Genomic DNA, 27,506 nt, shown 5'->3' with positions numbered 1-27,506 from the left:
CATTACTTCATGTTTTGTTTTTTTTTACAGCAAAGTGAGAACACACATGACAGGATGGACGGTCGACCGTGTCGACCGAAACTCGATTGGTTGGATTGTCGGTCGTTATTTGGTGCGCCGTACTGTTCGAGGTGAGGAAACCACCGTAGTGTCTTTGTCTCAAAAAAAAAAAAAAAATCCAACCAAACAATGCATGTCAAGAAGCCGGGATGACCTTTTGGTGCAGTGAAAGCCATAAAGCGGCTTTAGAGCTACGCGTCTGCTCTGAGAACCCGGCTGTCGTCACAGAGATGGAAACCTCCATCCACTGGGCTAACAAACATTGGCACTCCGGGTAGGCCACCCTGCTCGACACAGAGACGCCTTAAGTTCATTCAACAACGGCCGCACCAAGGAAAAGACCAGCGACTGTCAAATACACGGAGGCTGGAAGAAGAGCGATGGCGGGGAAAAGCAGTAATGGAAGGAAATGTGGCGGGCCGAAGGGACGCGGCAACATCTATTAAGTGAGGGGAAGTAAGCTCGAGTCAACTCTTCCATCGCGGGCCCGAACACTGCGAGGGGAACCTGAAGTGTGAAGTGAGCGGGTTAAGGCAGGAAAAGTGACACAGTGGTTATGTTATGGTAGCTGGAGCGGCTCAACGGCTCCTTCAGCCGGACTGCTGTTGAAAAACCATGGAGTTAATAAGACATCCGCACCACGAATGTGGGACCATGCCAACGGTTCCGAATGCTTTTTGCTCGAACCGTTTGTACCTCTCATGTCATCAATATTCTCCTCGCACACTTTTGGCATTCAGGGTTTCATTAGTGTCACGCATTTTTAAGTAACTGATTGACCGAAAGATGAATAAAAGCCAAATTGTAAGGGTCATATGAAAACATTTAAAGCCAATGTCTGCTGATACAAACAACTATCCATCTGGTGTGTCGTCAACTAAATAAAACACAGTTTGAGTAATATTGAACCAAACAAAGACAAAAAGTGGACAAAATGTATGGCATCTTCTTGTTGTTTTTTTTTAGTACATGTGGAAAATTTGATTTGAAAAACCTGATTGAAAACAGTTTGGATACGTTACATACAACGTGCAGAGAACACATATTTGTTTGTACCAGCAGGACAGAAGCCAGAAGCAAATGGTTTCAAATGACCAGCTGGGTTTTTCAAAGTGAAGCTAGAATTTTACATCAGAGGGACAAACAATAAACCGCCCAACTCCAATGTCAGACGGAGCTGTGCAATAGCACCTCAACAAGGAACAAATAACATAAATTGCCGTATCATGCAAAAAATAACACAACTTTGACAAAACCAATAGTTGCATGTCATGGATTGCTAGTTTTTATACAGCAAACCAAAACCAACAGCGGCCTTTAAGTTGGAAAAAGTTGTGGTTATAATTTTGTAACGACGTCAGTGGTAAACCGTACTCATTAATTACCCAATTTGCGGAGAAAAAAAAAAAGAAGCTAAACCTTTGGTATGGTCCTTTAACTTTGGTTTTGGGGAGAGCAACAACACGGATGACAGCATGTCACACTGCTTTAGGGATGGATGACCTGAGGAAAAAGAAAAGGACATTATTTCAGCTTCCTGGATCCCCGAACCTGTTTGAAAAAGTTTTGCATTAGTGTCACGTAAAAGGCTTGACACTGGGATACTAGCAGCCATATTAAAGGCTTACGTAACCATAAGAAAGACCCATAGATATGTCAAAAATGAGTCTTTCTTAATCAAATATTAAATACTCTACTGCAACCACGTGAGCTGATGTGATTGGAAAAACAGTTAAATATCCTGCTGTAGATCAGGATGTAATAGAGCATTATTTTCCACAAGGAAATTACGATGAGAAATAGAACATCATTTCTAAAAATTCAAGGTACATATATGTACGAAATTCTTAAAATTAAGGAACAAAAAGATTCAATATGAATCTGCTCTGTCGTTACAAGACAAGCTGTCTTGTAGCAAGATAACTAACACTGGCATGGCCGGTACTTTTTCAAATCCACAGGATTTACTACGACACTAAAAACAAGTCACCCACAACACGAAAGACATTAAATACAAATTGTTAGGGAACAAAAAACCTCTACATCATTTCAACTCAAAACAAAAAGGAATAAAACATAAAGAAGACAGTTTAGAACAAATGCACAACATACAAAAAAAGAAAACCATAGAACCTCATGTTTTACACGAAGAAAGAAGGGATTTAGACACTTTAAATGGTCCCAACACGTGTGATTCTTCAAGTGTGTTGAGAATCCAGTGGCAAGTATGTCACCGGCAAGAATTACAAATGTGCAGCTTATTTTAAAACTTTCTTTCAAGTAGTAGCTATTTTAAAAAGGGAAATACCACTAAATGTATATATTTGATTTACACGTGCAGTCAGGATTAGTGGCCACGAGGTACAAGAATAACCCTTTCTGAAGACCAGAGCACCAAGAACTTAATCTGTGATGTCATCCAGATGCACAGCCAGGCGTTGATTTACTAACAGAGAATCAAAGTATGATTGTCTTAATGTTACAAACTATTTGCTTTAGTCAAATCCATTGATATAGCTTAATATGTGGCTACATTTACTCTGCCTATTGCTTGACCTCCAGCTTGACCTCCATCAGGGAGCCAAACATTAGTATGACATCACAGTTAAATGGGCAGGACCAGATTTCTTGAGTTTCTGGAGAAGAAGAAAAATAATTTCAGTGCTAAAATTCAGTGGCATTCCCCTAAATCTAGAAACGGTAATATTTCTTGCCATACACAGTGTTTAAAAAGTTGTGTGAAGTGTATGAGATATGTTGCAAATACCCAGGACCTTACAGAATACGTAATATAAAAATGAATAGAAATGCAGCACAAATTAAGAAAGATTATTCATTGCAAAGGCACCAGAAAGATGGACATCACACACAACCACACATCTTTGGGCTAAAGTTGAACCGGCGTCACATACCTGCATGTTCACGGTATATATCGGCCATGTTTTTATTTTCCCTTACACTTTTTGTCAAATGTCTTATAAACAGAAATGTGGTCCAGTCATTTGTCATTTTGGATCCAAATTAGAAACAAAACACTCGTAAAATGATTCATGACTGGACACATCAGTATATCCTTACATATAAAAATGTTTAACGTGGTACAACGCAAGTAAAGAGTAACTTAAAAAAAAAAAAAGAACAGGATGAATACTGAGAGAAAGTTCTGTCTACTTATGTACACGATTACTACATAGATAATGGTTGCCCCCTCGGCTTCCTTTGTCACATTCCTGTGAACTATTTATACGGGATTTGCCTCCGATCCTAAATTATTCGCACACACGGGGCGCAATTTCTCATTAATTAAAAGAACTGTTTTTGTTTAACGAAGTTTGAACCCGGAATAGACCGAAAAGAAAAGAAAAATATCATGGAACAAGTAAATGCGCCTTAGTTGCTATACCTAGTCTCATAATGATGTTGAATGAAATCAAACTGAGAGCCGGACAAGGAAGGAAATAAAGTAATTAGATAATTCAAAGGGTTTCAGTGATGTCATAGATCTCCTCATACGAGGGCACATGCTCAGAGGAAAAGCATTAGCGATTGTACAAGTGTTACTTAGAATGTTAACATGAAGAAATATTTCTTTACAGAGAGGTCCGTCCGCCTTCAGTGTGATAAAGGATGTCTTTGTATGAAATGAGGGAGATTACATTTTCGGCGTAAAGTAACATGGTGAATTACTTTCCCGCTCTACTGGCAGACATCTGTATTATCGGCTCAGTGTGAAGGAAACAGTTCAAAGTGCTCTTCTACAAGCACCGTGCAGCTCAGCGATAAGGCACCAATCATCAACTGATAGTCACGCAGATTTGGATCAATTACAACAGAACGGAGGAAGCCGTTACAGAAATATATCGGGGGGGGGGGAATTGTCAGCGATTCTTTCTGACGTACCACATATACGCAGAATACCAAACAATATGTATATACACAATATTTTGAAATTTTAAAAAATCTCCAAAAGAAATGCTACATACACACGCAAAGCACGATCAGCACAGATCACAATCCTAAATCGAACTAATCCATAATCAATCAATCAATACAACTAAAATATACATCCAAAATGCGTGAAATGTTATTCCAAATTGGACTCCAGGTAACGGTTAAAAGATCTACACTTTTTGAACGAGGAGCGAAATGCCAAATGACCAAACTGACTAACCTGAACTCGAGAGGATCTGAGCAATCTGTCCCACTGAAACTGAAAAGCACCACAAAATATATACACAAGAGTCACAACATTTACAATTTGTAAAATCGTTGGTAATTTAGAAGAAAAAAACAAACTATTCCTATTTATCTAACTTCCAAAGCCAATTTGGTCCCTGTCACTACTATGTGATAAAATATTTAATCAATCACCTCCGTGTCTGTATGCAAACTCTCCACTAGATAGCGCCATTCACTCAGAAACTGCTTGGAAACTCGTCTCTACCTGAAAGCGGGCTTGAGATGGGGAAAAGAATGAACCGCCATTAGTGATGAAATACTGCCATCTACAGCAGGGGCCACACACTGCTGTGTGATAGGCTGGCCACAGCCGGCCACAACCATCTCCTGCACGGAGACAAACAGCGTGCCGCGAATAATAACAAAAAAAACTGCTATGTAGTGGTTGTATCGCAATTACAAAGTTTAAGTGTTGGTTTTGTTTTAATGATGAATCTAACTGAGGAGGGGAGCAACCATTATCTCATGATGAGTTCTACTTAAGTGTCCGTGGAAGATGCACAAAGCGTTCTTCACAAACTTCGTTAAAATAGGATTAACTGTCCAGTGTCTCTCTCCAGTGTTTTTTTTACAACAATGGACAGTTGGTACACAAAGTCAAACAAAGGCATGCTCGCAGCTCAAGTCTTTAAGTTCACTGTTCCAGGATGATAGGAGATGAATGATGCTTCTGTGCAGAGATGTTGACTGTGTGTGACCCCCAAAGGGCTGAAGAAGTATTCCTATGCAGAGCTGGAGCGGTGCATGAGAGAGGCTCCCGCGTTGGGAGGAAGGGACTCCTCGTGACGGGACTCTCTGGCTCTATTGCGCTCCTCATCCATCAATCAGCAACACATCAATGTGGGACAAATCAATCATGTGCCTGTGTAGTAATTGTGATAACAATGTTTGAGCCATTGTCTCAGGGGCAAAGATATGAATGAAAACTTTGTACAATCTGGATAGCAGCTAAATTCCATGACCGCCGCATTGGCAAAATGTAAAGGTTAGCAACAACAGTAGGTAATTCATTCATTGGGATTTTATATATAGATGAGAAAAAAAGAGGGAAGTATATTGATTACCTATGGAAGCTCATTTGAAAACTTTCTGCATGCTGGGGACTGGAAAATGTGGCGAGTGCTTTCCTCTGCTGGGGCATCATTTTGAACACCTGCAATAAACAGAAATGGTAAAATACAAATGTGTCTGTACCGCGACAGACATTTTGACTTGTCATTGTAGGGAAAGCACATGTGTGACTAGGACCACTAACAATGGCTCTGTTCAAGTCAAGTGTTCAAGTGAGGGTGACAATGCTGTCATCAAAGCAGCTGAACAGGATTCAGCAATCATTGAGTCATTTAATTATTTACACAAGTTTTTCCCGCAGTGACAAGTCAAAATGTCTCCTGTGAAAACGGTCTATCGAATACAACTAGATTATCCACAAGAGGGAGTGGTGTAGGCACAGCTTCTCTACCTACTAAATCAATACGACAGAGGGCGCTAAGGGATCACACTACCAAGATTTCATTACTGTGCGTCTGCTGGGTGCAAGACAAGTACATAGCTATGCTTCATCACGCGGTACGCGCTAATTTTCTTACTCTTCATACAAACTAGATGCTTTGCAAGCACATTAAGTCAAAAGGTACTTGAATAAATTAAAAGTGCACACGGAAGTGCCAAGCTGCTGTACCTACCTCTATGGGACCGATGGACCTGAGAAGATTCTGCAGTTGAATGTCGGTTGTGGATGAAGAGAGGCCCTCTATGGACACAGTGCAGCGCTCATTCTCAGTTCCTTTTTGGCTCTGTCTGGTAGCCATTGGGCGACCTCGACCCATCGGACCAACCCCTCTACCTCGGCCCCGGCCCGATACGACAACCTAAATCGACGGCAGGTGTGAGAAAAATTGGCGACGTAGTCAAAAAAAAAAAAAAAATGTTTTAATCGTGTACGGGTTAAGCGTGAGACAGCAGGCGAAAACACAGACTGAACCTTTCCCTGCTTTCACAGACATGTTGACGTTCTAATCTCACATTCAACCGTGTGAAGAGGAGCTATATTTCTCAGCACAAAGGCACATTTAAAAACACTATGTGTTTGTGCCTCTCAGACACGCCACGCTTTCACATGATTGACTTATCATATTTCTACATAGAACATCAATGTCAGAACATGATGCATGTGGCATGGCATATCTTCATTTCAGCTCGAGAGTGAGAGGTATGTTTCTTCAGCTGCAGAGGAAGAGGAGGAGGAGGGAGAGACTTCGAAAAGAGATAAGAGGAGGTAGAGGGAGTGTGTATGTGTGTGTGTGTGTGTGTGTGTGTGTGTGTGTGTGTTGGGGGTGGGGGAGCCAAAGAGAGAGGAGCCATGCAAGCGTTATGGTGACTGCCTTACCCTGTCAGCGTCAGTGTGTATGGTAACTGTGACAGCAGCCTGGTGGTGACAGGCGTGCAGAGAGGCCAGGGGACCTTGTGTAGCCCCCCGTGTTACACTGCTTTCAGCTTGTCAATACTCCTGCACCTGGCACACTGTCCTGTCTTATTACCACTCCTGCTCGATTGGTACGTCTACTGAATGCCAGGGTAGCTAGCACCAGCGGCATAAGACAACTTTACAGGAGACATTTCAGATCCTTTTATTTCAGTACTGCCATTATCCAACAGTCTGCTCTATTAATATACTCTGTGCATGTGCATGTATATATGTTACGTGAAATGGTTGATGGTGTCCAAAGCACAGAGGGCGGCATGTGACCATTTATGACATACTCTGTTTTGCTGTGGGTTGGCCACGACTCCTCGGCCTGACTGTGGTGTCCCGCCTGGTGCCGGTTGGGGCGGCCCCGCCATGGTAACCTTCCTCTGCACGGCCTGGTTCACCGGGGTTGCCGGCCAGGGGCCTTGTTGCTGCACTGGATCCGCGACTGCCATTGGCCCGTTTCCACTCTGAATGGGGATGATGGAAAACACTAATTAGCCACTCGCACAACCTTCCAGCTTTTATCTCCATCTAGCAAACACATCACAATCCTAGGTCAAGGCTGATACAGCTTATTGGTAATCAAGGAGGTCAATAACTAATATTTACAATCAATATACATTTGCAGGATTGTGATGTTTACTGTAACTTCAGCAATATCTGCCGTCTTGTGTGCGAAACAGAGCTCCGCTTGCACATCGCATGTCATGTCCATAAGTGGTGTTGATAGGCACAATTACTTGTGACGTGTAATCAATCAGATATGTGCTGTGGCTGGGACATTGACTGCAACTATAGAGTGGTTACTACAGACAGAGAGAGAATCCGAGCCAAAGTAGCTCATTTTGAGAATATCTATTTTATTTGGATTAAAGAACTATTCCCATAATCGTAAAAAGATTGTATATCGTAGCTGATAGTTGGTTGATCCTTAATTTAAATTCAATCAAAGAGTTTACGGACAAGAGGGAGAAATGCAAGGACATATCTACAAAGCAGAGGTAAAAAAAAGTGCCAGCATTGGCACTGGATTCCTATCAGACATTGCTGTGGGGAATAAAGATCAACCCAACAAGGTGATGGTCTCATTATCAAATAAAGTCACAGCTCAACTCTGTTGACACGCGGGGAAGAATTGAAGGTCGTCTCTTCCCCGACTCTGCGGAGAGATGTGACAGATCAATACAGGGGAAGAAAAGAGGCGATATCTCTGACCTGTCCCCAGTTGAGAGTAAATGGATTAATCCCTCCTATAGAAATCACAGCTCCTGATTGCACCCATCAAATGCTAAGCTGCATTACACTGGAACGACAGCAGCTCGATGTGTACCCCATCCCCCTTACACCCCTCTCCTCCCCAGCTTTTGTGTATTGCGCTGCTTTGTATTATCCCTGATGAAAATATAATTTGCCTCTTATCTGTGTGCCTAAGCCATACAAATCCAAATCCTCAAAAGTGGCAACTTTCTTACACAGGTATTATGTTGCCTCTCCGCTCAACCAAAAAAGATTAATTACAAGGGTCTTGGATTGGCATTCTTTTGTTGCCTCGCACCTGAGAGATGGGTTGATGCTTAAAAAAGCAACCAAGGGATGACAGAGAGGAAGGGAGAGAGCAAGAAAAAAAAAGAGAAGGGAGGAGATAACATTGTCAAGTGCCCGTTGATGACAGCAGAACAATGTGGAAGAGGAAACATCAAGACAATCTTCTATTCACTACGGCTATAGGCCTTAGCCGTTTCCATCTCGCTTTCTCCGCCACACATCCCACTCTCCTCCTTTCTTCAAGATGCGGTACATCAGATAGCTCTGCGCAGGTTTCCATTAACGCACTGACACCCAGTTATCTTCATCTGCAGCCAGCCTGAGATTTTGGCTCTGTGGCTTGATCCTCTGGGATGGAGTCGAAAAGCGGCTTATTTCGAATACTATCACATCACACCAACGTGTCTCATCAGTGACAAGTATGAGTGTTTAACATGCATGCCTTTGTGGTTTTTCAATAAAGATTAATGTGTAATTAAGGCCACAGCAGTAACTTATCAAGTGAGTTTAAAATAGCCAGCAGTGGTAATTCTGCACTTGTTGGTGGTACTGTCATTCTTGTTTTACCGTCTCAAAGGCCTCTATCTTTAAAATAATACCCTTCTGCCCTTAAAAGAGGATATTAACCTTTAAGAGCAGTGATGAGGTGTCCCCAACTCTTCAGATAAATGTCATACTTCTCTCTTTAATGCTTTCAGCCTTTCTGTGTTCTAAAAGGTAAAATGTGCGTAAAGGTATTGCGTCTTAAATACCAGTTCCCAAAGCTTAAAGAAAGGAAACTCTTAACAAATCAATTTTTACCAAAATGACACAGATATCACCTTGTCAAACCCATAGGTTAGATATCTTTTAGATTACAAAATAGACAGTGTGAGGGCAATCAGTGGTATTTCATTTCAAAACTGTCATTTCGCTTGTGGGTAAAATCTGCTGAAGAGGATCAAATAAATGTCGGACCAAAACACAAAAGGTGTTGGATAGAAATGAAATTGGCATGCTCACCGCTCCTGAAAGTTTGACAACTCTGACTTTTTGCGGCACCTGCTGGCCTTCGAAACTCTTCGCCCGCTGCATCACAGTTCTTTTAGCCCCAGGTTTAGGTCCTTGTGTTAGCGCCTGGCCAGGTACCACAGAGGCAGTTACAGGTATGTTCTTTGGGGGGACCTGACTGGGCTGGATCTGATCACCAGGCCTGTTCACGTTCTGCACAGCACTGTTCCTTCGCTGTTGTTGTAGCTGCTGCAGATTTTGTTGAGGCGGTTTCCATTGCTGGTCTGGAACAAGCCCGGGGGACTGCTGCTGCTGCTGCTGGATGCTACCTTTTACCATCTGCAGGCGTGCCTTGACATTGGGACGTGGTGGAGGGATATGAGGACTGCCGTTGGGAGGGATGAGGGTGGCTTGATTAGGACCCTTCAATGACGGATTCAATGATTGTTGTGTCCTCAGAGGAAACTGTCTCTGCTGCTGCTGTTGCTGCTGCTGCTGCTGCTGCTGTAGTTGCTGCTGCTGTAGTTGTTGCTGCTGCCGTTGCTGCTGCTGCTGCTGCTGTAGTTGCTGCTGCTGCTGCTGCTGCTGCTGTAGTTGCTGCTGCTGCTGCTGCTGTAGTTGCTGCTGCTGCTGTTGTTGTTGCAGTGTATGATGTGGCGTTGGCGAATTCTGTTGTGAGGGTTGCATATGTGAAGGAGGTGGGCCCTGGCTCGGGGTCTGAGCGTTGAGCCTGTCCAGCAGCTCCTTCTTTCTGACGCCGGCCTGCATCTGCCGTCGCATCTCCTTTCTCTTTAGGATCTCTTCTCGCAGACGCTTCTGCTCCTCAATCTTCAGACGGTACTGCCGCGTCTCCTCGTCCTCATTGGGGTCCTGTGGCACAAAACACAAAGTGACAATATGACTACCTGTCTCTACTTACTTGAAGTGGAGGCGTGAGCCACTCTGTCTTATTTGAACCATTTTACTTGGGCCGATGTAATCAAAGGCAAAACCCAAGAGAAAAATTCCGTAGTATTGATTTTGTCTTTTCAATGGAATGAGACTGCTGTCATTAACAACCTTATGATTGGACTAATAATCAGTCCTCAGCACACCAACATAATTTCTGGGACACTGGGAATTTAGCAGGAAACAAAATTCTCACAGTTATGGTACCATTTCAGAAGGATAGACACAATTATCTGAAATAATGTGTCCATGGTGCCATTACGACATGGTTCCAAAGCGCTGCTTTTTTTAAATTGTTGTTGTTAAAAGGCTGACCTGTGGTGCCGTGTTTGGGATCTCTTTGCGAACCACCGTCCTGCCGCCTCCTGCGGGCTGTGCTTCCATCTTGGCAGCAACTTGGCCTCTTCCTCTTCCACCGTCGGGCACCAGCTGAGTGTTCTGCCCAGGACGCATCCCCTGTGTTGCCTTGGCAACAGGCCTAATGTTGGCGGCAGGGCGGGCACTGTTCATGTTTGTGTTGCCAGGTGCTACAGGGAGCTCCCGGAGGTTGCTGTTGCGCTGCATTTGCTTGGAGATGGGAGTGTTCTAAAGAAAAAGGAAAAATATCAGAAAATGTGCATTTCGTGTTACCCATTTATCATATGCTAGTTTTTGTTTATTGATAAAAAGGCAACAACCGTAGATAGTTATTAGAATAACCCCATTTTACAGCCAATTTGAACAGAAAATAGATGAGCTGATATGTTAATCTCTCACCATCCTCTGCCTGTTGGACATGTTGCGCTGTTGGGGGTTCTGAGGCCGGGGAGTCATCTGCCTCGGGCTACCATGTGCCTGCTGTTGATGGAAAAGATTCTGGCCATGGTGCATCATGGAGCGAGGCTCATTGACATTTAGATGTTGCTGCTGATGATGGGATAACTCCTGCCTATGATGCTGCTGCTGCTGCTGCTGGTGCATAGGCTGATGGGATGGCAAGGAGTCGTGATGCGCAAGCTGGGAGACCGGAGGGCCGTGCAATAAGCCCTGAGATATCAGTGAGAGAAGACAAATTACGACATGAGTAAACCAGCATAATCAGAATTTATTGATGTTTTTTGTATTGATTGTTTTTACAATAACAATGATATTAATTCTTATGAATGCTAATCTCAACATTACATCAGGAAATTCTTGCATATACAGTAATTAATATCCAACTGGTATCCTCAAGTATCTCCCCAGTAGTACAACAATAGTGATTCAATCACTAGAGGGAGCTCTTGTCTATGTCTCTTGACAAAGAGCCAGGTGCCAAACAGACAAGTCTTTTTCCTTAATGCCTCAGTAACAGTGAATATGATAACTAGTCTAGTTTATTCATGTGTACAGTACTCTCGTCAAGTCATTGCTCTTGCCACATCAATTTTAATAATCTAGATCAAAGTTGATAAAAAAAAATCATACATTCATGGCAGACAAAGAATTGTTTGCCAAGCTCCTGTACAAATGCAAAAAGCATTCCGGTACGCTGATGAAATTAACATACCAAGCAAGCAAATTCAATAACAACTTGGGGAATAACTAGAGAAACAGCGCAAAATTGTTGTGCAATCTTCAGACAGACAGCTATTGGCTTAAAAATCACTTACTCTTAGTCGTACCTGCATCCCAAACTGGACTTGTGGAGGGGGGAAAAGGTTCCCCTGCTGACCAAACGGCTGACGAGGGCCCATGAAGGGTCTGGGCTGGTTGGGGGGGCCACCTTGTTGATTCAACCCGACCATCCCCTGATGACCTTGGTGGGGAGGGATGTTGGGTCTTGGGGGTTCTCTTGGAAAGATTCCTAGTGGACCCTGGCCCGGCTGGTTGAAGGCCGGTCCTGGTGGGCCGAAGCCCATGTGGCCTTGTCCAGGCAGCTGCTGCTGATGCTGCTGCTGCTGGTGGTGGAGGTTGTGGCTGCTGTTCATCAGAGGGCTGGGGCCCTGATGATCAAACATGTGCTGCCCTGGAAATCGTGTTGACTCTGTGCGCTCTGAGCTCAGAGAAGGAAGACCAAGCAGTAACACAACAGAGATGTCAGTTTTTTTGCATTGTGAGCCAATTCCAATACATCAGTAACTCCCTCTCCAGATGTAGTCTTATGGCAAGGGAAACGAAATCAGACAACTCTATCAAGGTGAAAGTGTAAACAACAACGTGGGGTGTTTTAATTCTGCATTGTGAATAAAAAAAATCTGAAATATAGGTATTTAATGCAGTTTCTACGGCTCATTCAAATGTATATATACACACATGCATTTAACATGAGTGCTGCTGATAGGGAAGCACCCGAAAGCAAGCAGCATACCCTGTAGATATACCGCCAGAGGTGATGTTGAATAGGATTAAATATGCCAAGAGAGCTTTGTAACCCTCGTCCAAGGTGGGTGTTGGACTCACCTCCCATAAAGAGTGTCTCTCTGTCTTGGGGGCCTTGGGGTGGCTGGTTCCTATAGGGCTCCATGTGATGAGGGGGCCGCTGGGGCTGACCAAAATTACCAGTCATGTGCTGCTGGAAGTCTCCCGGTCCCTAGGAAAACACAAAACCCATGAATTATAGGCCATACTGGGAACTCAATGATCACAAACAAATCAAACTAATGAAAAATGGTATTGCATCGAACAGGGCGCGCTTGTAATTGAATGGCTAGGGTCCTTAAAAAGATGCAGGATCTTGAGTTGTAAACATCAATATGCATGCCAATATTAAAGAAACCCTTCAACCTGAATTTGAGAGCAAACCCGCATTAATGCTACTTGGGGCTTTGTTTATGAACCTTTAAAAACCTGTCTCTAACAAGGATCGGGCAGTTCAGGAAGGGATAAGTGCCCTCACCTTTGTCTCAACCGCTTCGTATGTTCGACAGCCTTCTACTCAATGCATGCACATTACTCCCCATCCATCTCCTAAGGAAAACTAGATAACAACCCTTTAATCCCTCCTTGGAATTTGAATCCCTCTCATAACGGTCTCCTTTTTTCTTTTAAACATCCATCTCTGTTGAAAAATTAACCTGCTATTCAACACGTGGCACTTCCACAAATGGGCTGCTTGCCTCCTCCAAGCCTATTGTAAATTACTTAAGATGCTATCAAGGCTTAATCCATCTTTATTCCACTGCTGCGTGGCGGTATTTAGAGAGGAGAGGTGTTAGAAAGCTAGAAGGCCAGAGTTCCAAAAACTTGCTTAACAGAAAGTTAATCAAAGGGGCTTACAAAGACAGGGGATCACAATGAGGGGCCAATCATACTGTTCTAAAAGGTCAGGCAGGCAGGTTTGCACAATGAAGACTCTGGTGTCCATATAATACCTCTCAAATAACACTACTCATCCCCTCTCTTTTAATCCTTGATAAACAGGCCGCTGGCTGCTCAATATGCAACTGATTCTAGGATAGTTCCTGCAGCGAGGGGATAACCAGGACAAATATAATGGAGGGGTCAAATGTCTGAGTATTTAATAAAGAATAGAAATTTGACTTTAAGAAGATGTTTTGTTTCTGCTTTTCATGCAAATGTCTTACAGCTTATATCAATATAAACTGTAGGCATTAAAGCATATTCTTTGTTTTCAGGATATGGTTCTGAGATCAAGGAAGAATAGAATGAAATATATATATATATATATATATATATATTCTTTTTTTTTATATATATATATGTGTGTGTGTGTGTGTGTGTGTGTGTGTGTGTGTGTGTATATATGTGTGTGTGTGTGTGTGTGTGAATATGTTATCACGAGTACAAATTAGGTTGGTAGCATCTTCATTTTTTGGTTAATATGAATGTCATTATCGAAACAGATTAAATATTCTAATACCTATAATTGGCACATAGATAAATATTTCAAAACCAGTCTCCACCAGCAAAAATTTAATGCAGTAATACTAGAGGCTATGACCCCATTCGCCCTGTCTTTTAACAATTAAATTTGATGGGATGATAATGTATGATAATCATGAGTAATCAGGTGCCCACTGGTAAATGGAATGTTGCCGGCTGGTATGTCACCTGCATTTCAAATTGTGTCCTTGGCGGCAGCAGCCTGAGCGCGATTGACAGCTGGGGAATCTAACACTATGCTATTCATCAGCCCAGTTGTCTGCATACCCTTCCAACCTCACCTTCTACTGTCTGATCAGAAGCAGAAACAGCTCCCTGCTACTGTGCCATCAATATCTAGGACAATCACAGGCCTCAGGGAACAGGAATTGCACGATACTGACAGTGAAGGTTGGAAAGGAGGTAAATAAAAACATTTTTTTGGACAAAGATTGACTATGTGAAAGCCTGGCTTATTTGGCAACAGGGTTGTAAATCCAAATGAATGCAATTGGATGCAGCTATTTTCCAATGACTAATTTGCATAAATCCATATAAAATGCAATTTCCAGGAAGATGTCAGTCAGTACCAGCACCACCTGATGCCTGGGCATCATTAACGAGAAGGACGGAGTAACTTAGGGCACTTTGGCTGACTTGCTATCGAGCCATTTCCCTCAATACAGTAATTACTTTAAAGGCATTTCCGTCATCCCTGGAATGGGTTCTTTGTGAGTGAAATAAAAGACCTTTTCTTACAGGAAATCACTGACTTAAGATCCCCTTTCTCTGACGTGAAATTCAGCCTTCGGAATACATGTTGCAAAAAGGCAAGAGGCTCAACCCAGCCCCATCAAACTACCAGCATGTTTCATTAATTCAAATACCGTTCAAAAAAGGTCTCCGTGCCTTTGGGACACAAACTTGTGGAAAGTGAATTTTAACTGGCGATATATCCTGGTTTCACAATTCCATTATGTGCCAAGCTCGCTAGTCTGAGCCCCAGCCCATCCATGAAGAGTAGCTAACTTAAGTCCCGCCACTGCAGCCTCGACCTCCAAAAGTCTACCGCCTAAAGCCCCTATCACGCATTTCCAGTTGTGCAGTCAGACTCGTATCTGTGTTTACAGATTTGCTTTAACAGCATTTGGCCTGGGCAGGCGGTCTAATTGCCGTAATGATATTGCCCTCACAAAAAGGGACGCTAGCAGTGTGGAGAGGTAGAGAAAGTGAGGCAAAAGGGAGGGAGAGGAGCAGCTGCTACTCACAGGGAACCTCTGAGGACCCACAGCAGGTCTGGGCTGGCTCTGAGCAGGAGGCATCAAGGGCACTGCAATGAGAGAGAAAGCAAGAGAAAGGGGGTAGATGGAGGGGGAGGAAAAGGGAAAATGAAGGGCAGTAGGCAAAGAGAGGGTGGTGTTAGTCGAAAGGGAGGAGCCTATTAGACATCTCCATGCTTAAGGCTGTTACACTGACATACATGTTAAAATATATATCAGAATTGCTCCTCACATCTTTACACAGCTAAGCACAGACCAGGGATTTAAAAGAAATATAAAATACATGACAATAATTTGACAAAAAAAAACAATAGAATTGAGTAAGACGTTTGACTTTTGACAATAATTGTCACATTATAATTCAATATTGAGCCTCAGCGATTAATAAAGAAAATAGACGGATTACTTGATAATGAAAATAATCGTTAGTTGCACTTTCAAATCAATGAACTGGATTTTCATATTTCTGGCATACTGCTTAAAAATAAGGGTTAATGTAATTGTATGTCAACATCTACCATTGGAAAACATTCAATATGAAAACATATCTTAATTTAATATATAAATAAAGATACACTGGCATATATACAAACACATACACACACACACACACACACACACACACACACACACACACTTAATCATAACCACAGGCAATCCAGGATTTTCCAGAACACGTTTTCCTCCCAGGAGCAAAACCAAAACCCCATGCACTTGCACACAGCAACACATATACACAGACACACAGACACACAGACACACAGACACACACACACACACGCTAACATGCTTTACTAACAAAATTTCAATCTTGGCCTGGACAGACAGGCCAGATAAACCCATCTCAGGGAATGAAATGGTGATGCCGCCAGAAGAAAAATGGAGGATAAACCCATTACTGGCTGAGAGAGCTATTCACTTGTCATTCAACCAAACAACTAAATGACATTCTAATCCAGACACCTTTCAGGACAGTGTAAGGATAACTGCCAGCCATAGCATGCATCTCAACTGAGCTGCCAACATTTGGATGAAATGAAAATTATGATTTTTATTCTCAGAATTTAGATTATGAATTTTAGTTTGTGAGGACAACCTCCGTAAACTAAAAAGCCTGAGTTAACGGTCATCATTATCCAACATTTTAGATAAACCAAAGGAGTTTTATTCTTTAACAAAAAAGGTCCATCTCTTGTTGGGTCATTTCCATATTGTTGTCAGACACCTATAATAATAGGCTGAGCATGTCAGTGGCAAAAACAAGACTGGTGATATGGTGGTTCACATTTACACTGTGATCCATAGGCTTTATCTTCAATCTTTATTTTTTACAGGTTTTCAATTAGTTTGACATCCTTGAAATGAATATGTTGGACCCTTACGTCTGCTTCGTAGCAGCAGGAAATAACAAAGGGGCAGGGCCTTAGAGTGTTATTCAATTGACGTTTTAATGCTTCTTCTGCCGTTTGGAAACTAAAGCGTTTGTTGAAGGCTACTTCCATCACATCTCAAGTGATTGGTTTTGGTTATACAGACGGTTGACACGCAACCTTGTGTATAATTAGAAGCTTGGCTTGATGCAACACATCTCCTTGCTAATGCAAAGGTGGCAGAACTGCTGCTGTCATTTAGTAAATGAGATCGCAAAATAACACTTTTGATACCAGTAATTAGTAAGCACTGTGGCAAATCCACAAAATCACTGGAAATAAGAGAAATTATTTTAGAGACACAGAAGTGGAACCAAAACAGTCTCATAAAAAAGTACTTGAGTGAGCGGATTAACCTACCTTGTACAGAAGATGACGTGGGCCCTCTGAAATGGGGGTTAATGTGGATGTTTTTGGACTGTGGAGGCTGCTGCTGCTGGTGATGCTGGGGGAAGTTGGGTGGCGGGGAGCTCATCATTCGTGGTGGTGGCTCCATCTGGGGCCGTAACGGTGGGGAGCGGTGTGCCATGTGTGGGGGAATGAGGGGCTGAAGGGGCTGCTGGGCCAGCGGGCGCCCATGGTCTTGGAAAGGAGGAGGTCCTCTTGGACGTGAAGGGTGGTGCTGCTGGGAGTGCAGTTGCTGCTGATGAGGAAGAGGCATTCGGGAGGATGGCTGCTAATTGGAAAGAGATGGGGAAGCGAAGAGGAGGGAAAACCAAAACAACCTGTCAAAACACATCTATTTCTGGGAAGACTTCGACATCACTGCTTGCAGACATGCGATGACACACTAACAAGTCAATTCACAAGCGAGATTGAAGACGGTATCCTAAAAGAATTTAAACCTGGGCTACTCTGAAAATTAAAGTATGCGCTCTTAAGAATTTCTTGGTGAAAGTAACCTTGGTGGGATCACTATATATTTATATTTTTTTAAGAAAGCTACAGCCATGAAGAAAAACAAGAAAAAGTTAGCCGTCTGCTAGCATCAAAATATAATCAACCAGGGATTCACCAACTGATTAATGAGCAATAATCATATTGTCAAGTGAAGTTTTGAAGGGTGCTTGATAATTAGCTATTGTCGATCCATTTAAGCTACCAAACAAAACCATAAACATATCAGTGACCAAATTAGTCAAGTGAGTAAACACATATAATATTTTGTAAAAGTACAACCTCATTAACAGCAGAATGTTTATAGTGTTGGCATGTTGTCCATCCGTCATTACATATTAATTTCCAGTGTTTCGTTTTGAATTTTACAACCTATTGTCACTGCATATAAAAAAATAAATAAACAATGGTGGGAAATATCACAAAGCTTTGAAGACCACCTCTTTATCACAATAGTATATTGGTAATTCATCATTTATGATGAATAGTTTCCTTTTTGTGCACTTTTGTAAAATGCAGCCTTGGTAAAATGCATAATTATAGTCAGTGATAAAATAAAAAAAAATACATTAAAAATGGAAACATGGCATCTTAAAACATCACGATAACCTTCGACTGTGTTACTGGAGATCATCACAGTTTGTATTTAAGTTTCATGTTCATGACTTTATCCCTAGACCTTCAAAAAGGTATTGTATGAACCGATGAGGCATATAAATCGAAGGATTAAATGCTTCGAGTGACATTGAATAATAAAACCCCGCAAGAAACTAAATCCTGGGCAAGAACAAATTTAATTTTGTATAATACTGTCTAAATGGACTACTGCCAAATGATTTGCTGTAATCCATATATCAACATAGATACGGGGGAGCAGAGCGCTTTGACTTTGGTCATGCGCAAACGACCATAGCAGTGGAGGTCTTGAACAGTAAAGAGAGCGAAACAAAAGCACATGTCACGCACAATAACAACACGCCTTGTCGTAACTGATGAATACAAAAAGTAAAAAGTCACGCCATCTCAAATCATCTTATCCAGTGAAGCTCTTGCGCTCACTTTAGCTACTCTTCAAGAGGAGTGGGATGCTTTACTCAGTGTAGGCAAAACAATTATCCCTTTAAAAAAAGTGTTCAAGTTGATGTTGTTGAATGGTTTACCTGCATGCCCATGTTTCCCATCAGGGGGATCCTGTGGTCAATCATTCTTCCTCTGTTTCCTCCTCTAAAATCTACCATTCCAAAAGGTGGGAAGCCTCCTCTTCCTCTGCCTCCTCGCATTCCTCCTCGCATGCCTCGGCCTCCATATCGGTTTTGTCTCTTTTGCCGTTCCTGTTCCTCAAACTGCATCAGATCTTGCTTCGCCTTCTCTGACAGCTCTAATGAACGGTGGAATAGAAAAAATGAGAACTTGTACGAAAATGTGTGGAAAGACCATGGCAAGAAATACAAGTTGAAGTCCATGTAATGCAAAACTATGACAAGTTGGCAAAGACTTAAGATCAGATATGAGTAATATGAGATTTTACTGAATGATGGGTAAATCATGCCCAGTAGAAGGAACTTGTACCTAGTGTTTCAGGTATACTCCTCCTGTTGCTGCCGGCATCAGCCAACCGCACAACAGGACCATCCTTTCTCTCAGATTTAAACCGTATGCGACCAGATTCTTCATCTTCCTCATCCTCCTCATCTGATTCCTCCTTGGTTTCTTCATTTTCAACCTGAGGATATTTTTAGAGGTTAAAAACAACCAAAGTCCCAATTTTTACAATCCAGTTATGTTTAATTTCAGGATGTTTTGCAGTGAATCACACAATCTGCTCTGAAGTGAGAACAACCAGCCAATTAATCCATTAGTTGATCGTAATTATGGTAATCAATAGATAGTCAATAGAGTCGCCAGCTTTCTTTTTCTTCTATGGCATGAAACAAATATCTTTGGGTTGAAGACCGAGACAGACAAAACGAGATGTTTTCATTTTAAGTTTAAATTTTAAGACAAACACTGACTTTTTTGGAACTTTATTTACCAAATGATTGAAAGACATAAAGACAGCATCCATAATTAAATTAGTCTTTATAGTTGTCCACTTTCAACACTACTTACTATTGAACTTTTCTTCATGAATTTACTACCTACCACTACCAACTACAAAATGAGTCTTTGAAACAAAACTTAATTAACTTTATGCACAAAACTACACTGTCTTTAATGAACCATATAACGACTAGGTCTGCGACAATGAATCGATAAAATCGATAAAAATCGATTATTAAAAAAGTTGGCAACGAATTTCATTATCGATTCGTTGTGTCACGCGATTATTACGTCGCTCAATGAGTCGCGGAGATGTTCGCGTATTAAACAAAACAGTTAAGTGGAGCGGAGCGCAGCAGACTGAAGGTCCTGGAGCTTCTGCAGCGCGCTGTACCTTCTCGTATGTCACTGCATAGTCGCGTTGCGTGTACAATAACTTTACAGCTAGGCTAACCTTGTCGTTAGCTCGCTAGCTAGTCGTTCATTCCCCGTGTTTGAGCTGTTGGGTTAGGTAACGTCTTCATTTTAAAATACCGCGGAGCTTCAAGAGAAGCAACGGGTAAATATCTCCTCTGAGGTGCAGAACACAGGCCTGCGTTCAACAGTCTGATATAATGTGGCTTCATGCAGAGAAGTGTTGCTGGGATTTGTAGTTCCATATCTAATGAACAACCTTTGTTTAGGTAAAGTGCAGTGTGTAAGTTATCCGTTGATACATTGAGTGTAACTTCTAGAATATCATCTCTAGTTCTATGAGTTCTGTGTGTGTGTGTGTGTGTGTCTGTGCATGTGTGTCTGTGCATGTGCGTGAGTTTGTGTCTGCATGTGTGTGTGTGTTTGCATGTCAGTGTGTGTGTGTGTGTGTGTCTGTGCAGCTGTGTGAGTGCGTGTGTCTGCATGTGTGTGTGTGCATGTGTGTGAGTGTGTGCGTCTGTGAGTGTGCATGTCTGTGAGTGTAGAGAACAAGTTCTGACAAATCCTGTTAAGTTTTCTGATTTGTATTTGTTTTTTATAAATTCTTTATTGTTAAGATTTGTTGCACTGTGAATTTGTACTGTTAGTTCTGTTTTTGTAATAAAAGGTTGCAAATTAATGCTTTAAAATTATTATTATTATTATTTGTATCCGATTAATCGAAAAAATAATCGACCGATTAATCGATTATTAAAATAATCGTTAGTTGCAGCCCTAATAACGACAGACACCTATATTCGTATACTGAGCTATGATGAAAATTAATCAATCAGTTAACTGCCAGGTTTCAATAGCAAACAAATTAAATAAAAAAGATCAATAGAAACAAAAAGTCTAAGGTTATTTGGAAGATGTCAGCATACAGTACCTCCTCTGTGTCAAAGACCCGAGAGTCTTCGGCTGTGTCTTCCTCTTCTTCCTCCTCCTCCTGCTGCTGCTGCTGCTCTTCTCCCCCTCGCTGCTCCACTGGGATCTCCTCCTGTTGGTCTCCATGTTCACCCAGACGCTGATCATCATAGGTTTGATATTCATCATCCTTTAAAGATCACAAAGATAATACGTATTGATTAGTTTAAGTGGGAACAACGCTTCGATAAGAATCTGCAATGGCCGACCTTGGAAAAAAATCTCTAGTATATCTGTTGAAATTAAAATCATCTATTTATGCTACACAATGCTGTACGACTATATATATATATATATATATATATATATATATATATGTTGTCTTTAATGTCTTTTGTATAATTTATCTTGTTTGTTTGTATATAATATGTATATATGTAAGAAGAGAGCCAAGTGAAACACAGTAAAATTCCATGCATGTGTAAACACGCATGGCCAAGAAAGCTGATCGTTATTTATATATATATATAAAAAAGCACAAAGGACACATGGATTGAGTTGGAGCTCAACTGACATCCAAGAGCCGTTATGAAATAGGGATGTACACATTTTCTATGAAATTTGAATTGTTAAAATAAATGTGTGCTTAATGAATATATACTGACTACAGATATATTTTTCCCATTTCTTCATGAAAAATTACAAAATAGCATGAAGGCAAACATAATGTTATAGAGAGGATTTTGGGGAGACACCATGTAACCCCCCTCCCAACCCAAATTACCATAACAGTGGGAGCAAGGCTTCATTACTATTCCTGGCAGCATTTGAAATTCAATGAGATGTAAATGTTTGACATGATATACAGAAATGCAGGCACGGATAAAAGCACTCCTTCCCAGTTCAATGATGGTGAAAATATCATTGACTGACTCCTTGCAAATCGCTGTTATTGACCGCACAATAACTTCATGCATCCATGCAAAAAACATCCCACCGACAAACATTCTGGGTGACGACAAATCTCCTTTCTTGTTTTTTACTATTCCATAAGAAAATGTATGCAATCATTTCATATAATTCTAAATACATACAGTCATTCCAGGAAACTAACAACGTCATACTTCTGGTTTAGGAGTTGCCAGTCATTCAAACATTCTATCTGCATAACACCCTCTAACAAAATAGCTAAATAAGGTCAGACTGTAGGTCACACCATGGTGTTTGGTGTTGCGCTCCATTAACCTGCCAAACAGCAGCACATATTAATGAAGAATAGGAAAAAAAAAAAAAACACTTTCAGCACACCAGACGAATGGACAGGCTGCCCCAAGGGAACACAAGCGTAATCCTTTAAACTGTTCCACATAGTACTAACTGAATACCATGGCGAGCAAAATGTCAAGGCCAGGCAGTTTAGTGACCTTGTAAACAGTTATTACGCATAATACAAAATACACATCTACTCCGGCAGACATTTCACCAAATCCCAAATAGGCATCCACTTGTGCTGCACACCGTCAGCAAGAAGGTCAACATCTTATCTTTGTTTGAAAAAAGGAGGTAGGCCAATATATCTCTGTCAGGTGCCAAACACCATCACACCTTGGTAAATGGACCATAACGGACATTTGCACATGGATCTGGTCTTATCTTTGATCCTCTTAGTTCTGGCTAAGAGGGAAGGGAAACGAATAAAAGGGAAAATCGCATCAATCATTAGAAAACTGTATGGGGTGTCCTCAGGAAGGTCAATAATCTTTTCACCTGCATGAGACTTTATCAGATCCAGTCTAAAGCCAGAGATAAAAGACCCCCACATTAACCTCCGCCGATTGGCAGCACATCTCCACAACACAAAGCAGCTTCTTACTCCCTCAAAGATACAGGGCCCAAGGTCACAATGGCACACGGATTTGGAGGCGACAGCAGAGCATTACCTCATGCCAAACAAGCTGTCAACACAAACTTTGTCAGCAAGATGGAGAAATTAACTGGCAGGAAGTGATAATGAATCTAATCCTCTTCCACCCAAAAAAGCCAACCAACATCTCCTTCTCCTGAATAGATTTTCAATCCCGACTGTCCCCTTACAGAGACAAGAAAAACTGATATCATCTCATGGGAACAAAAGAGTTGGACAGAAAAGGGAGGGCAGGGTGTGTGTGTGTGTGTGTGTGTGTGTGTGTGTGTGTGTGTGTGTGTGTGTACGTGTTTTTTTTTTTTTTTACATGCAAGAAGAAAACGTGAGAACTCACTTGAAATTCACCATCTATGGGCTCATTGATTTGGATGTCTAGCACTTCATCCTGGTAGCCATCATCACCCTCAGCTAGCTCTCCAGTGTAATCTATTTGGTCTTCTGGCATCTCTATGTTGTTGTCTTGGCTGTATTGTTGTGTGTACTCTTCTTCCCTCTCACGCTGGTACCCATCCTCTACATCCCCTGTATCAACGCCTGCACCCAGGTTCACGTCATCTGTGTAGTCTGCTCCATGCAAGTTGTCCTGCTGGCCATAGGATGGGCCCATGCTGTATGTGGCATTGACACTTATACTCGGACCACTGAAAGTAAATAAATATTGGAAGTTGCAGAAAACATAACTAAAAGTATGATGATAAAATGCACAAGATTTGGATCTTGACTTTGCCAGGTGTATAACTGACAATATAAAAAAATTAAACACATGACACTTATTCCATTAGCTTACCTCATATTTACATCTTCATCATCACTTTGTAGAAGGTCATCATTTAGCTCTTCATCTGACACTTCTGACGGATTCTGAAACAAAAATAAAGGAACATTATGGTGTGCTTTATAATAGTAGTTGTGTGTGTTTGTTCATGTGTGAGGCGTGGGGGCAGGGGACCACCTCCAAGCCCAAAGGATGCTCTATTCCCATGTGGTGAAGGCAATCTGGGCAGGTCAACACAGTTCTTTTTTGTCCACTGTACTTCCTCCTGCTTCACATCAACAGTTCCCCCTGTGGAGGAGCCACCTGCTTCAAGTCAACTGTTCACTACTATTTTCTAAATGTTCTACCAACACCCACACCCAATGTTTTGATATTATTTATCGTTTCCTGCTTGTAAGCAGAGAAACCATACTGACAAGCCAAGTGTTTTATTGGCACAAAGTATAGAATAAAAGTAAACAAAACAGTGTTATCTTACCTTTTTACCTGACAGCCAATCCTCCCCCAACAATTCCTCCTCTAAATCACTTTTAAAAGAGAAACAACATCAAATAACAGGTTAGCCAAGTCATAGTGCAGAGTGCAGAGTGTTATCTATTTAGTAATAATGTTACTCTACAATAGGGCGGTCAACGAACATAATACATTTGAAAATATATTTGAATAATAAGCAGGTATTTTAAATATAAAAATGTATAATAATTTGTGAAATAAAAGCACTACAAGGATGTCTGTCTCACACCAACCTAATGCACTGTATGGCGAGTCATATAACATCACTTATTTATTCAAATGTAATCTTAGGTCGAACTAAAGGAGGAGTAAAGACCCATCCATAAATATAACAGAGAACTTGGACATAGAAAGAGAGACAACGTGTAAGTGGTATGCTTTGTCATGTAAACAAACTACATGCCTATCAGTTGTGCGCTAAATATCAGAATGGAGACATAACAATTTAAAAGACTAAGAAGTAGTACATGCTATCTTCTGGCATTTGTACTTCAAACAAAAACATGCGTTTGATATTGTGAGCCATCAGCAGGGAAGAAACTTTCAGCTCCTCGGTAATCTTCAGCCAGCTGTCACATTAATACGGTTTTGTTTAGAGAAATTAGGTGGAATTGTAGAGATAACTGTACAATTAATTTATATTACAGCACTATTTTTGGAGAAAAATTAAAACATGATATATTTACCTCTCTAGATCGTCATCTTCCCCTCTTCTCCTGCGTGACCTTTCAGCACCAGGTTTGTTATATTCATCAAAGTCATAATCTGCAAAAGAAAAGCTGTTTGTTTACAGAGCAATTCACTATGCTAATAAAATTACCATCCTCATTAAAATTATCAATCGGTCATACTGGCCTGCACAACTTGAAATGTACAGAGACTGTTAGCTTGCCCCACATTGAATCAACAACTTGAGCATTAACTACACAAATGACATGTCTACCAACAGCATGACATACAGTAGAAAATGGTAAACCCATCCTTCTCTTGGTTTGTCATGAATCCAAATAGAAAGATAATGTTTTTATTATACGTAGTGCAACGTACTAAAGGTAAAATGCAGCTGGTGTGACAAAGTAGTTATATAGGTTTAAGTGTCAACATTTTTGCAAAAACAGTTATCAACCTAATCCTCAAAAATAATGCTACCACAGCCCCTCCAACACCTCCTGTTGCAGTTTCATCAGCAGGTCACACAGTTTCGAAAGAGTTAGTGGCCACAATGAAGTACGCATTGTTGTGGGGTTAGACACAGTATCAAATACAGACCTACTCTCCACGACATCACCCACAGGTGTTATTCAGAGCCGCTGTGAAGCTCAAAGTGAATGGCACTAGCTGTCACCATCTTGGCTGTGACAACATAGCCTAACTCTAATAATGGACAAAGAGGTGGATCATGGCTGAAGCAGAGTCAGGCCCGGCAGATGCTGCGGAGTAGACAGCTATCAACTAGTGCCCAGGTATGGCACCCACCTCTCACTCAAAGCAGCAACAGACTGTCTTGAAGTGACAAGCCACAAAGTTTTGTGCTGCCTTTTTTTCCCCTTCTAATATTTATTCCAACCTTTTATCCGATTGCACGGTTAAACAGTTAATTATCCACATCCCTCCTACATACTATGCTTGGTTTGTTTCAAGAAAACAATGTTGAATGTTAAAATGTCAGCAAAAGCATTATGTTGTAAATTACAGTCAAAATGTGAGAAGGATCATTGTAATAAGAAGTACTCACATCGGTACTTGGTATTCGGAAATACCCAATTGTAAGTACTGTCAAACAAATTATATTAGTGCATCCATATCCAGAATTTCATAGTACAGTAAGTAGCAGCAGTAGCCATGTATGGTATGTTAAACTCTGTCGGTTCTGTGTTCTTTAACAGTTAGCCAGCATGCACAATACCAGAATCCTGAAATCAAAGCAACTAAATAAAAGTCATTAATTCTGCTGCTGCAACATGTCAGAATGTCTCCCATTAAAAAGACAGATGCAATACGATGAGGTCGTGGATCTGCCCAAAATTGAGTTTAAAACTGTTGGTCTAACATTTCAGTCTCTGAATCTTGCTGAAGCGCTGGGTTACGCAAGTCCTCCTCAGACATAACAGGCAGATGAAGCTATCCCATAACAAAAACTGCGAGGCGACACATCCTTCCGACACAGCAGTGCCACTTTTGAAAAGCTGATAAGTTCACAGGCCTTGTGCATGTATTCAACCACCCAAAGTCCACTGTATAGGCTCGGGCTAAAGCTGACATGCTACTGATCTTCTGATAGTCTGTACAGCCAAATGCTAATCAAAAACGGCAAAAGGAAATATGGAATAAAACAACAGGATGAACTGCGTCATACACGCACCCCCTCCTACTCCTCAACGATGCAGAGGCTAATGTTAGCTTGAATGTGAACCCCAAACGACTGACTTTACGGGGACATTATTTGATATAATAACATTACGTAAGCAACGTTAACACTTCAAGAGTAACTGTAACATGGCAAACAGTACGCCAGGTGTAATCTAGATCAGTCATTCAAGTGTGAAACGGGATTTCTACCAGATAGCGTAATATTAGTGTTAGGAACAAGGCTCCTTGCGCTAGCTAAATTGCTAAACTAGCAAACGCAGCTAATAAACCTGACGCCGAAAATTTGGACTGAAAAAGTAAAAAATAACGTTAGCGCGTCACATGGACAACAATTAATTATCGTAAATCGTGGGTAATGTTAAATGTCGAAAATAACGTACACTCATATTGTTATGTTAAGCGAAATGTTGGTAATAACTTGACGCTAGCGTTACTTAGCATCCAAGCTATCGCTACATTTCCCTTTAACTTAATAAACGTTATTAATGGAACAACCAATTGTGTCAAATGTTTGTTTAATCTTTCGCTATTTTTAATCATTGTTGTGATACAGTTCGTGCCCCGCCGCAAACACGGGAATGTTTCCAACAATGTTTTGACATTAACTATCGTTAGCCACGTTAACTAGCTTAGCTACATTGCTTACTTAGCATTGTTGACAAATACTTACTCTGAGCGTTGGCTGACATGGTGCACGGCGCGTCCCACTTAGAGTACGACTACAACACTTGAGAGTGCATTTAATCTTCAGTATTCCACCGTTTTAACGGTGCAAAATGTGAAACTAGAAAGGGAACCGATTATATGCTGCAGTAATATCCATTCACGACCAGAATAGTACAAACATGGCCGCGCTGTG

The 27,506-nt window shown here is 41.4% G+C and overlaps 1 protein-coding gene across 1 annotated transcript; it reads right to left on the bottom strand.

Moving 5' to 3' along the window:
- Positions 1 to 12: 12 nt before the first annotated feature.
- Positions 13 to 27,506, bottom strand: rbm33a (RNA binding motif protein 33a). The gene is made up of 19 exons (XM_068581433.1): positions 27,318 to 27,506; positions 24,964 to 25,042; positions 24,243 to 24,291; positions 23,777 to 23,850; positions 23,324 to 23,630; positions 21,088 to 21,255; positions 19,275 to 19,428; positions 18,866 to 19,083; positions 17,169 to 17,484; positions 15,367 to 15,428; positions 12,677 to 12,806; positions 11,887 to 12,269; positions 11,012 to 11,281; positions 10,571 to 10,840; positions 9,320 to 10,177; positions 7,063 to 7,239; positions 5,985 to 6,170; positions 5,364 to 5,452; positions 13 to 5,161 (listed from the first exon to the last, which is right to left on the bottom strand). Exons 1-19 carry the CDS (start codon positions 27,334 to 27,336, stop codon positions 5,113 to 5,115), a joined length of 3,858 nt encoding a protein of 1,285 aa, XP_068437534.1. The 5' UTR covers positions 27,337 to 27,506; the 3' UTR covers positions 13 to 5,112.

This window comes from Clinocottus analis, unplaced genomic scaffold (genome assembly GCF_023055335.1).
Source record: "Clinocottus analis isolate CAN_PGR_092001 unplaced genomic scaffold, fCliAna1.0.p SCAF_18, whole genome shotgun sequence".
Classification (NCBI taxonomy): domain Eukaryota; kingdom Metazoa; phylum Chordata; class Actinopteri; order Perciformes; family Cottidae; genus Clinocottus; species Clinocottus analis.
This window is presented reverse-complemented; position numbering and strand designations above follow the sequence as displayed.